This window comes from Aythya ferina, assembly GCF_964211825.1.
Source record: "Aythya ferina genome assembly, chromosome: 19".
Lineage (NCBI taxonomy): Eukaryota > Metazoa > Chordata > Aves > Anseriformes > Anatidae > Aythya > Aythya ferina.
Window position 1 is genome coordinate 11,475,162 of NC_140309.1, and position 13,447 is coordinate 11,488,608.

The window sequence follows — 13,447 nt, forward strand, 5'->3', positions numbered from 1 at the left end:
ATCTGTGCCAGTCACTGGGCTGATCTGTTCTCAATCCATCCAGGGGGCCTGCAGCTCCTGACCATCACCATCAGGACAGCCAGGCAAGTCCTTTGGCTATTCCAAAATCAGTTACTGCAAATTCCTCGATACTGCAAGGTCCAAAAGGAGTTTCCTACATGCAACTACAGCCCCTTCCACCTGGAAACCCTTCTTTTACCTAAGGTGCACTTGGACAGAACTGCAATTGAAAAAGCCAAGGTACTTTAGCACCATTTTTCCTAACATCAATGGATGCATCTCAGAGCAGTCCTGCACCGACAGAGGAAGTCTTTTTCCCACTGAAATGAGTGAGTTTTTTTTGCCATGAGCTGTGACCTGGTCAGGTTTTGCTGGTTGTGTCTCTTGGCAGTGCAGTGACAAGCAGACTGCCCATGTAAGAACTGCATTCTGCTCATCTTCCTCCCCAGCTAAACTGCACCAGGGCAATGGTAAGCAAGAAAATGAACGAGAGATTAAAAATGAAGACTGATAATTAGTCTGCAGACATTCTGAAAGCATGACATATTGGAGGGGAAAAAAATCTACTTTCCAAATTAAACACCTACAAATTGACCATGTATAATTTAACAATATTATACTATTAATAATATTGTTTTAAAATATAATTGCCTGATAAAGCACATCACGAAATAAAGAATTCATTAATAAGAAATACCCAGCAAAGAGTATATTATGGAGAATTGCCTCGGTATTAATACTTACTGGTATTTCTCTGCACAAATTCCTCGTTCCAAGAGCAGGTATTTACCTGAGTGTTTTTCCCCTCAAAATCCATTTTTTCATCACGCATCCTTAAACTTACAGAGACCAAAGAGGAGAGCACAGCACAGCTCAGACTGCGGTAAGCACACCTGCTGGGCTCGAGGGAAACCTTGTTCCTCCTACTACCCATTCTGGAAAGCGCCCACCTGCGATTGTTTCAGAGTGGTTGGATGTTATTTGGGGAGGCATCTTGCAGATATGAGCCATGAAGACGACTTTGCATACACAGCTTCACGTGAGGCCCTTTTGGTCGAGCTCTTTGAGTTTCTCCCGAGCCAGAGGATGTTTCTCAGCCCTGATGCCACCTGGGGAGCGCAGTGGCAGCTCTGCTCCTGCAGGCAGGGCCAGGTTTTGTCCAGCTGCACCCCAGAACAAGCCCCTCCATGGCTCTGTCGGGAATGAAACGGGTTCTTTATTGAAATCGAGGTTTGAATCCCAACAACAGATTTGTAAGTCACTGCAAGAATTAAGGGAGCGAACAATTGAGTACAAAGTCAATTAATAACACTTTTCCTCCTTGGATTTAAAATGTCTGCAGTGACTCCAGCACAGCGCAAACTGAAACAGCTCCAACACCTAATCACAAAACCGCTTCTGGAAGACAAATAGCATCTCCCCAAGGGGAGAAAAAGGAATCACAATATGAAGAGACGTTTTCTGACCACTTTTCTTCATAAAATTATGACATTTATCTTTTAACATTGAGAACTGGAATTAAATACCGGCCCGGAGATCAAAAAAATCTTTCAGAAAAAGCAGTTAGTACAATAGCAGCTTTTATTGAAAAGGCAGTTTTCGTTTCAAGTTTAATTAGTCTGACATGAAGCTAACTAGAAAACAGCATTCATTGGGTTTTACCGAGCTCCACTCGCCCCTCGTTTCTGCTGCACCGCTCTCAAGGAGCTGCTGAAAGCAAACCCAGGTGAAGGGAAGCTGCTGCCGGAGCTGAAAATTCAGAGGAATGTTCAAGAGCAGGATGTAACAATTCCCACGCCACAAATAACCTCCCAGCTGCTACACAGCAAACACAACAAGCTCGCGAAGGTACTCGAAACAAAACGTGACAGCGGCCGGGCAGGACACAGGCTGGAACAGTTGGGTTGCTCCCGAGCGCTCCTGCCACCGAGGAAAAGCCAAAATGCACTAAGATAGCACAGAAGCATCAGGAACACAACTGGGCAAAATGATATAAATTAAATCAAGCAAAGGAACAATCTCTTACAACTCCAAATATACACAAATACATAGAAAAATCACTTTTCATAGGTAATCCCAAGGCAGCTCCAGAGAACACACACATTAAAAAAAAAAGGAAGAAGAAAACCAGTTTTTCTTTTTTTTTTTTTTCCTAAGGAAAGAGTACATCCAGCAAGAGGAGCTGTATTTATAAAATTCAGCACAGCCAAAGCAGAAGGCAGCATGGCCATTAGCCTGTATGCAAAGGAGGCAGGGGAACATGGTCTGGTACAATGCACTGTAGAAAATACTGTAACCTTGGATACAGATTGCAAGGACACCGGGCTCTGGCTAGCAGTGCGATGGCTGAGGAGATGCTGAATGCAACAGTGAGTCATTTTAATGACTGGGGTATAGGAGTGAAATGATCCTCGTTGTGCAACGCCTTTATCAAGGGGATCTGCATGTAAAACATTTGATGTATTCCCATGACGTAAAGGTGTTCAGAACAACGGCTCCTGCTTGTCACGAACACATTAATATTGCCTGCTGCTCTCCCTTCTGTAGGGAGCAAGTGCCTAGCAGTGTCATACTTCAGTAAGCTCTGCTGCAATTATAATTGTAAATGTCGATTCCTTACTTTTATGGGCCAAAAGCCACACCGGCTACAGCTTAGAGAGGGAACTTGCTTAATAAGTACGTGGCAAGAAAAACATCACTGGAAAAGGCTTTTATGACAGCACATCTCCTACTGCATTTGAAATATTGGTTGCTTTAAGTCTCACATTGTGGCCTTTTTTTTTTTTTTTTTTTGTGGCATTCTCTTTTAATTAGAAAAGAACACGTACCCAGTTAAGTGTTCAGGAGCTGTGGTGGAAGCCCGTGCTAACAATAAATTCCCTTTTCCCAATATAGCATTTTCATAAGCAGCAGCAGCCTTTGCGTCAGCCAGATACAAAAACCACTCGACAAGTCCCCTTGCTAGCAGCAAGGCGAGGCATTTGCTTGAAGCCAGACAATGCTTAAGTGCTTCTGTAGCTCAGCGTGCAAAGGCAAGTGCTGGCTTACTGTGCTGCGCAGCCCCCGACCATCAGTGGGAACACTTCCACTGGTCCCCAGCAGCCCCTAATTACGAGGGAATCCGATGGATGTGGTCAACAGCTATGGTGTAGGCTACTGGAACTATTTCACACCTAATATGTGAATCAGAGAGCAAGCAAAGACTGACTGCTTTTTTCTTTTTTTTTTTTCCTCTTTTTTGATAATTACTGGGCAGCAGAAGGCAAGCAGTCACTGTCGCACTATTGAAAATCTGCCACTTGATTAGCTTGAGCTTGCAACTGGAGGCACAAGTTGCAGAGTTTATGAATAAGCTAATTTCAGGCAGGAGAAAGATTTATTTTAATTTGGGTAAACAAGGGGCCGGACACCTAACACTCTTATTAGCCAAGATTCTTTAATTTGGCATAATTAATTGTGTAGTATAGCTAATTCTTCTTATTATTTTTTTTTAAATCACAGACTGGCTGAGGCTGACAGGGACCTCAGGGTCCCTCTGGTGCCACCCCAGCCCCACATCCAGGGGGCTGCTGGAGCTCTCCCAGAGGAACCCCCAGCCCCTCGGGCAGCCTGTGCCAGGGCTGTGACACCTGCAGTGTTTCCTGATAACCTCCTGTGCTCATTTGTGCCCATTGCTTCTTGTCCAGGCACTGGGCATCACCAAACAGAGCCTGGCTCCATCCCCTTCACATCCTCCCTGCAGGTGTCTATAGGCATGGATGAGATCCCCTCGAGCCCCCACTTCTCCAGGCTGAACATCCCAGCTCTCTCAGCCTCTCATAACAGGAGAGGTGCTCTGGTCCCCTGAGCATCTCGGTGGCCCTCCACTGGGCTCTTCCCAGTATGTCCAGGTCTCTCTTTTACTGGGGGATCCAGCCCTGGGCACAGCGCTCCAGGTGAGACCTCACCAGAGCAGAGCAGAGGGGAACGAGCACCTCTCCGGACCTGCTGGCGATGCTTTGCCTCATGCAGCCCAAATACCACTGACCTTCTTGGCAGCAAGGCCACGTTGCTGACTCGTGTTCAGCTTGGTGTCCACCAGGCACCCCAGGTCCTCTTCTGCTGAACCCCATGAGATGTTTGTCAGCCCAAGCAAAGATTACAGAGTAATCTTGTGCCTTGCAGTCACATCTGCCACCTCCTTCAGGGTTTGTGGCTGCCTCCCATCACAGCCCATGGGCTTGTGACAGTCCAGTTTGCTCAAGTGCTCCCTGACCTTATCTTCTTCCACCAAAGAGAAGGCAATTTTCCTCTTTGTAATTTTGATTTCAGCAAATAATTACTTGTCAACGTCAGCTACTTGCAACGAAGGCAAGACTAGCTTGAAAAAGCTGTTGATATCTTTGGAGAAAAGAGATTTTCTAGAGAACTGAGTTAAACTGAAGTTAAAGAATGAAGCAAACTGAACAGGATGTATAGTGGTAAGGCTCTTAAAATAATGCCACGAAGCTCCCAGTGGGTTAAAGTTCTGTAACTATCACTGCAGCTGATGGCACTGTCATCATATTGAAAGAAAGAAGCGGTTACTTTAAGTTTATGGGCAACACTTTGTGATGGTCTGTCATACTAATCTCTTCCTATCAGATAGGTGTACCTACCATAAGCAACAAAATGACAGCCTGCCTCAAAAAGCAGTCTGCTTAAGCCCAATTTTCGGCGTTAGATCACACCCACCTGCAGTAGGAGCTAAGGGCCTCCTTGCACTGCCAGTTCTGAGTCAGGAAAACACATTCTCACAGACAGCACTGGATTGCACAAGTTAGATGCATGCGTCCCATCAGGGGAAGCAGGTAACACACAAGGGACTATAAAAGGGACTATATACAGGAGCAGACGCGCAGTATCAGTGGAGTCCAGTTTTCAGCAGTGATGCAGCCACACAACTACCACAGTGTCAGAAGCGTAACAAACCACACCTGTAGTCCAGGACAAGTCCAAGAGCAGACATTAGCCAGTATTTACAACAGAACGGCAAAGATTTCTAGTTTTAAAATCCAGTTGCCCGTACTAAAGAGTCCAGATATGATAGAGAAAATTTAAACAATTTTTCCATGTTCTTAACCCCCAGTACTAACCAGTTAAGCATATGAATACTTCATAATAATTTACAATTCAGAACAGTTGAAAATTTAAATAAACAATGGCTCTCTACAGTCTAATTCCTTCCAAGTCAGTAATTCATTTTGCCTTGGAAGTTACCATGACATGTGCATTGTATGCATTGTAATAATGTAGCAGCAAATATTTAAAGAAAAATATCATGATCCAGCCACCCAAAACATTAAGAAAAGATTTGTTTGCAAATATGTAGTCTTTAAGTGTCACTTCCATGCAAGTCAGTCTAGTATTTCAGTTTGTCTTGGAAACTAGGTGCTGTCCTCTCACAGAGGTCTGTACACTTGGACAGCAGACTGGCTTTTTGTTTGTTTGTTTCACAAAGACCTACCCGCTTTCATATTGAGAAAGAAACGCCACATTTTGTGCCACTCCACCTTTTTTTTTCTGGTTATTTCTGAAACCCAGCCATTTCAAGTACAATTCTTCACGGGGAACTTCCATATGCGAGAGTGGCTTTAATCCACTGTTGTACAGAAATCAAAACAAAGCATTTCAAACCCTAGCCACGGCTCAAAGAAGCCTTTCCACTTACTCTATCGCACCATTGACCCCAAGCGAGGTGCATTTTCAGACCCGATACTCCACCTTCAGTGTGACCGCTTTCAGAGCAGGTCGGGCAAAATGAGACCCGGAGGCTTTGGCTCCACGCAGTTGATCCAGAAGTTTGCACAGCTGGCGTGGTATTGGTGTCCTCCATATGCCAGCTTAAAATTATCCGTTTCTGAATTAAAGGCCTAGAATAACAAGAATTGAAACAAGTATGACAGTCTTATCTTCTCCAGGATATAAAACAGAGTGGAAAATGGCTATCGCAGAGGCGTTCACCCCCAGATGGCACAGCATGGCAGAACCTGGGCTCTCTCACTCTGAACGAGCCATCTCCACTTGCAGAAGCAGAGCAGGCAGGCAAATATTTCAGTTTAGTCTGCAGAAATGTTTGCAGGTGGACAAAACCTTCAGCCACCACACCTGATGGTGCTTAGTCTGCTACACGGTGTGTGAGAGGGAGCCACTCGAGGAGTATTCTCTCATCTGACACCTGGTAACTAACTCATCTTGTTTCACGTGTCCTCTAGGAAACAAAACCTTGTTCTGCTGGCTATCGCATTTATTTAACAGGGTCAAATTCTGCCATAACTTAGGCAGGTGCAATTCTTGATATTAGCATTATCCTACCATACTGCTGGCTCAGGTTGGTCCCCTTTTTTTCTGGTAATTGAATCTGTTTTACAATAGGAGCGCATGAAGCCATGAACAAGCTTAAAGCATCTCAATGTATGTTGCTAGGAGATACTGCTTAGATGTGATGGGAAAACGAATTTTTTTTATTATTATTTTTAAATAAATCTAGACTCTTGGGGATAATGTTGATTTTTTTTTTCTTCCAGTTCAGAAAGAGAACAGTTAACAGCTGTTTCTACTTCAGCAGCATTCCCAGTGCTTCACAGCTACCTATTTAAAAAATATTCTAAACCTGTTTCCCACACTTTGGATTTCCTGCACAGACTTCTAAAAATGCCATTGCCTACTCCATATAGCCAAAAGGCAATACTTGTAGCAAAAACCCTAGAGTTCCCCACCCTTCTGCAACAGACACACAGACAGCTACAAATTCAGAACCTCGCTGCGGTGAGTTTTCTACCACACAACAGAAGTAGCACAAAACCAGAAAGCTATTCACAAGAAACAAGCATGCAGACAAGACAAAAGGGAGGCTCTAGAGCATGTTAGTTGATCGGATCAGGTATTACAGTCACAAAAAATGACTAGAAGAAAAGGATTCATGATTGGTACAATTGAGAATGACAGCTGAAGGCCAGTTTGCAGTTCAGCCTTTCACACTCAACTAGGAATGATTCTATAAAGAATTTTTTACAGGTTCATACTTTTCTAGGAAGCTCTTCCACAGGTTTCTCTTCTTTCTGAAATAACGTTGAAACCAAAAGGTCAGCAAAACTGCCGATATACATTAATTGGTTGGCATAATTACTTTGTACACATCCTGGGATTCCCTCCCAGCTCTACTAATTGCAATAGTCCCCTCCTGGCAATCCACAGAGATGCATTGCATAAAAGAAAGTCATTAAAAGATTTATATCTGTATCTGTATATATATTTTTTCTCAGTATTCCAGTTCTTTCCTGTAATGAAGAATTTAACTTTTCAACCCTTTTCTCCACATCCATGTCACACCCAAAGCCCACTGAGTTTAGGCCACTGACTGGTCTGAGTCCCATCTATTGATCAGATTCTGCCTTTGCTTCCAGTTACAAATTACAGCCATGAAAATTTGTAAATGTACCCCAAGCCTAAATGGAAGTCAAAACTGTAAATAAAAATGAGTTTAATGAAAGAGGCCACGATACTTACTTTACTTCTTGAATCCACATTTAGGAGGCACACTCCACAGGCAAGATCTTGGGCATTTTTAATCCCTGGACGCAGCATACAAGAAGAGAAATCCAGTGAGTTTTCATCTGGCTAAAGAAATGAAACAGTAAAATTTAGGCATTTTCAATGACTGAAAAAAATCCAGATATGATAAAAATTATTTTTCTGGTTGTAGCAGAGACTTATGGCATCACACAGGCAACAAGTCAGAGGTGACGTTATATTTTCTCAGACCGATGCATGATTTAATCAAAGCCATTAGTATGTATTTGCAGTCCTGCAACGCAGTCTCCATCAGCATTAATTTATAACACTCCAGCTCTTGAAAAGGGGTTAGACTACAAAGGAAATAATTCTTAAGTTCCATGTTCCCACATCAAAAAGGGAAGAAATTTCTGAGGGAAGAGCCCGGGCAGCTGCTGCTACATTTCAACTGCAGCGTATTAAGAACTGGATGCAGATAAACAGCGGTATGCAACAGCTATTTGTGCAGCTGCGAGGAAACGAGGCGCTGGCCAGCACAGCTTCCACTAGTGTTTGAAGTGGTGTCCGTATCTGTGTTTATTGTCCTGAATTCCGTGTTACTGCCTGATCAAAAAGGGCAGTTGTTATTCTTTCTGAAGGGTTTTTTTCCTGAATCTACAGGATGGCACAGCAGTACCAAACGGGATATTAAGATTAACCAAACCACGTAAGAATTAAGGTCACCAGCTATCTCATGCCAGACAAGCTCAGGTCCAATAGAGGCAAAGATTGGGAGAATAAGCCTGCAAATAATGAACTTTTCTGGTACACAATCTTAAATTTCAGCTACAAGATAAACGGTTACAGAAAGCTTTACATATGCAAGCTATAAAGCTGTTGAAGTATTTATTGCTTGAAGGCAGTAGCACAATTAAAAATAATGACTAGAAATGCAAGAAACAAACAAAATGTGTGATCATAAAGCACATGTACTCTTTCTTAATCCATAGGCTAGGTATGCTGATCACACTCCCCTGCTGAATGGCTGGAGAATAATTGGAATCCTGAAAAAAAGCCCTTTAATCTCTAAGTAGATCAATCAAATTAATAAACACACTCTAATATTTGTTTACCAAACGCACGAGTGAAGCAAATGAGAAGGTCGTCCTGTAATTTGCAATGAAAAACCACAAGGCTGTGCATAAAATTACTTTGCAACAAAATCCTTTAAAAGATAAAATTAACCTTTCCAAGAGCGTGCCTCTGAGCTGGGCTACTTCTCTGCACTTAATTGGCACCTCTGCACCGTGTGGGATCTGTGACACCGGGGGAAGGCACGGTTCCACATGGTTCGGTATTCCACGTGGAGAAGAGAAACAAAAAAGGATGATTTTGAGAAGTATCAGAGTCAGGAGTCTCTTCAGTAATTTCCGAGGCACCGCACATGCTTGAGAAGCTGTTTGCAGCTCCAAGCATGCTTAACATTTAGCTGGACTGCTAAGGAGAATGTAGCACAGACCTTAAAAGGTAATCCCTGTAATCTACCAGGGAAAAGTACTTTAGGAACTAAATTTTAATCTACTTGTTTTAAATCAAGACAGACTCCTGGTAGCTTTTTAGATTGTCATCATCAACAATGCCAGATTTCAAACGGATGAATCCTCGTCTATCAACCTCACCTGCCAGGCAGTAAAATAGCTTGGCAGTGTAAATTTCATATTCTGACGGGCCTTGTGTAACACTGGGTGTTACCAAAAGCACCTGCTTGGCATCGCTGCGTGTAACGAGAGGTTTGAAGTGTGCAAGAGGTGTGTGAAAAGGGACTGCCACAATGCCTGCTTTGCAGGGCTGACGGTTAGCTCAAGGTGGCTGTTTGAGGCAGAAACCAAGTACCTGGGGACTCGTTTATACCCAGCTGCTTGCTGAGGAGCAAAGATCTTTAGTGGCCACGGCTGCATTGCAGGAAGGAAGCCACAAATTAAAGCGTTCAGGGAGAAGATAACAGAGCAATGATCTAGTTATGGGTGCTCGATGTGAAGCACTGATACTAGGGATTGAAGACTCCTCAGCTATACACTGAATTAAAGAGATCCATTACACAAGACTGTATCAAGCACCTTCATAAGGATGATTCCCTAAGGATATGAGTTCTACCATGGTTAAAGGAAGTAATTTTGCACATATTTCTGTGTGAATGCTGCAGGAACTAAGTGAAAGATATTTAATGGCAAGTTTATTTTCTTGCTTTCCAGTTGCATCTATTCTGTACCAGGCCCCCACATGTCCCTCTTTTTCACTGTTCCTTTGAGCACCCTTCCCATCTGGTGCTCCCTCACCTAAAGACCACTGCTTAGACAGCCCCCCACCATCTCTCCGTGTGTCTATGCAGAAAGCTCTCAAGCTCCTACCAGACTGTCTCAGAGCAACTGAGTCTTTTTTGGCAGTTCTATTGCGAGGAGGAAGAACTATTTAGTCTGCAGTGGGAACCAAAACAAACTTAGGCATTTCCAAAATCCAGAGAGAAAAGAAAACAGGTCAGTTATTCCTGTGTTGCTACATGGCATGCTCCTGTACTGTTAGCATTAGAACTGACTGCAGGGATATTTCACTGACAAGGTAAATCCACACGATTCTGGCTTCACATAATGGCTTATAAAATTTCACTAATTTTCCCTTGTTAGAGAGGTCCACAGACACACAGGGTATCACATCTTTAAGTTACTAACCTAACACAGTATTTGCACATAAGTAAGTTTTCTTACACAGAGCTTTAAACTAGATTTCACAAACAAGTGTATTTCCATTTTGCAAGAGGAAAAAAAAAAAGAAAGTTAGGACACCCCATGAAGTCATTTTACATATAATTATGAGGTTTCTGCTAGTAAAGAGATAACTTATTTTTGGCCTTACCGTTAAAGCAGCAAGTGACATGAAGCTTATTAGGTTGTTCCATACTTTGTCGATGTCCTTCAGCAGCTGTTGGAGTTTCTCGCTACAGACAGCTGTTGCTTTGATACCCAGTTCAACTCTCTTTGTTACTCTATAGACTTCAACAACCCCTGTTGAATAAAACAGAGCAAAGAAACACAGATGAATTCACTGCAGGAACAAGGTTCCTGAAATTGTGGCTCAAAAATAGCACAAAATAGGCACAGCACATTAAAGGCGGTCATGGACTGTTTTTTCTAAGTAGTAGTTACATTATTGAGCAGCAGAGTTGTTGCTCATCTTTTCAATACAGGCATAGATTAAGCTAAAAAAAAAAAAAAAAATACAGTTTTGGGAAAAATGATTATACATTAGTATAGGAGAACATTTAATGCAAGAGAGGCACTAAATTAAAACATACCTAGTAAATATTCCATGCCTTGAGCAGACTGGATAACTTCAGTGCAAACAGATGAACTGCTTATTCCATTTAAGGTATCGTTTGCTTTCTTTATGACCTGGTGGAAGTAAGATTCATAAAAAGGAGGTGTTATTTACCTTAAAATAATTACTACAAACAAAATTGTCACCAACAGAAACTGTTACACAAAAAAGGAGGCAAATTAAATGACTGCTATATTCAGTCTTATGATTTTGTACTTTCATGCTGAAAGTCTAAGTAGATCAGGGTAAAAGTATGAACATTTAAAACCTTAGTGCATTCCCACCAATGTTTTCACTACTAAAACAGTAGTTTTAAGTGTATGCATGCATTGCTATTTAGTTTAATAATAGCATTCAGGTTTTTTTTGCATTTGAGTATTAGACAGCAAAAAGAAATTTTAAGGAAAATTACTCTGGCTGTGAAATACCTGACACACATTACCAGAAAATCAATGACCTCTCCTCAAGCCACATTAAATATGCCCATTTCTAAAATACGGTGCTGAAGAGCAAGGTGCTGATACCAATGCCCCAAACAACATATTTTATTGGGCTCTGCTTGGGCTGATTCACACCCTTTCCATGCCTATACAGTCTTAAACATTGAATAAATTTGTACCTACACTAAGGAGGAAACGATTTCAGAGGCTATACACTTACTTGCAGGGCACTCTCCAAGCATCTTTGCCATTCATACGCATATCTCTCACTTTCCTATTTGAAAGAAAAGGACAGTCTGAATCCTCTTTCTACATGCATTTCCCTCTCTCCTACCACAACAGACATACAGAAGACAGGTATTTAAAGAGTTCATTTGCAGGTTAGCTATGAAAAAATCTAAAATACCTTTTCCTAATTTTTAAAATAGTCTCTTTGCATCTGACCTCTAAAATTTGATTTCTGGGAGTTAGAACTAGTTTCAAAAGGAAGAATGCACATACCCACTCCCAACAAATTTGTTACAGGTTTGCCGTTACAGAAATGAGGATTAGCAGAACTTAATCCAAGTCCTTTTACCATCCTATTCTTAATACGAGCGAGAGAAATAACGATTACACAGCCAAAAAGTTAAGCCATTTCTCAAAGCCAACAGTCTCAGTGCCAAAACTAGGATTAGATTTTAGTCATAACCAATTTCCAGTTACAAGCTTGGACTGCAAGGTCAAATGATTCAGACACCAGCATTTTTTTCCATGCCACAAGGCTTTAAAGAAGAAACCTCCTTTATGAACTGTTTCCTGTTCATAAGAAGAAGACAAAGAAAAGAACCCTTTCTTTATGAACAGCAAAATCAAAACACCTAACCTTACCCAGGTTCCATCTTAGAAATACACCCTAAATGGAAACAGCTGAAGTCCCAAAGAGCTGGGATACAGAACTCCTTTAATATCACAACGCCAATGAAAGTCATTGCTGATTTTCCAGACAATTCCTCACCTCAACTTCCCCGGTCAGGTCTTTGTATTTGTCTCTGATGACAGGCAAGGCCGGCTTCTCACTGAGGGTGTTTGAACGATCTCTGAACGGCTGCTCCAAAACTGGTAGAGGTGAAGAGCGGCTTATTTCTCTGTCACCTAGGCTTAAACTCCTTTTATGAGACCCTAAAAAGTTCGGATATAAACAAGGTTTTTCTTCCACTCAAAGGCAGGGAGTACTTAAAATGAACGTAGTGGTATCAAGGGATGCACTATGCCTCCATAAGAACAAAACCTGCTATTTACTCACTGACTGGTGCAAGCTTCCCCAGTTCAATGCTTACAAAATTTTGGCACAACAACTTTTTATTTCTACGAAGAACTCTACTCCAAACGTCATAGAAATCAATAAGGAGCTTGTTTCCAGTAGTCTTTAGAACAAACCCCACTGGCTAATTTATAATTTGACTAGAAAAAATAGCCTTTAATAAGTACATGCTTTATGAGATTGCTCTGCTCTGAGCAGGCTTACCTTGAACAGACAGGTCAAAGGTAGCCAGCTCACTCTTGATCATTTCTTCACTAGATTTCATCTTGCCTTGGGAAGTTGCCACCAAGAAGTCAAATTTGCTAATTTTTGGCTTTTCACTTTGGAATTCTCCAAAGTCATCCGTGGACTCCCTGCGCATTTCAGAAGAGATGCCACTAGCAAGGAAGTCTGCCTCTTGACTTGTGTCGGCTGCTGCATCCTGCGCTTCTGATGAAGGTCTTGCAAAATCACCAAAGTCTCCAATGTCATCATCACTTGGACCGCTGGATATTGGTCCGGAGTCCTTAAAGTTTGCAAAGGCTGCAAACGAAACATCCTGCAATGCATCCTCACTAGAAAAGGTTGTCACTTTGGAAACGGTTGTCATGGTAATGTTTTCTGAACTGCCAAACAAAGTCTCCTTCTTCTGAAGAACAGAGGTAGCTGCAGAGGATCCGCTTCCCGAAGCCTGGACAAAGGAGGAGAACTTCTTGCTCTGGTGAATGTCTTCTTTGTCGGACCAGTCGTAGCTTGCCAGGCTGCTGACTGCAGACCCACTGTTATAGCTTCCAAAGGGGGCACATTTTAAGTCATCTACATCTGAGAAAAAGAAACCCCT

The 13,447-nt window shown here is 42.2% G+C and overlaps 1 protein-coding gene across 9 annotated transcripts in view; it reads right to left on the reverse strand.

Moving 5' to 3' along the window:
- Window positions 1-1,563: 1,563 nt before the first annotated feature.
- The window catches only part of SYNRG (synergin gamma), a gene marked incomplete at its 5' end in the record, with an annotated part of 42,175 nt that continues 30,291 nt past the window's right edge, over window positions 1,564-13,447 (reverse strand). For 5 of the 9 annotated variants that reach the window (XM_084493609.1, XM_084493608.1, XM_084493607.1 and 2 more), the window contains 8 exons: window positions 1,564-5,891; window positions 7,044-7,079; window positions 7,528-7,638; window positions 10,423-10,571; window positions 10,862-10,958; window positions 11,545-11,598; window positions 12,322-12,485; window positions 12,832-13,428. In XM_084493609.1, the coding sequence (XP_084349735.1) occupies window positions 5,760-5,891; window positions 7,044-7,079; window positions 7,528-7,638; window positions 10,423-10,571; window positions 10,862-10,958; window positions 11,545-11,598; window positions 12,322-12,485; window positions 12,832-13,428 (1,340 nt within the window). In that variant the 3' untranslated portion in view covers window positions 1,564-5,759. The remainder of the gene's footprint in view (window positions 5,892-7,043; window positions 7,080-7,527; window positions 7,639-10,422; window positions 10,572-10,861; window positions 10,959-11,544; window positions 11,599-12,321; window positions 12,486-12,831; window positions 13,429-13,447) is intronic. The other 4 variants (XM_084493610.1, XM_084493605.1, XM_084493604.1 and 1 more) reach the window with 3 other exon arrangements.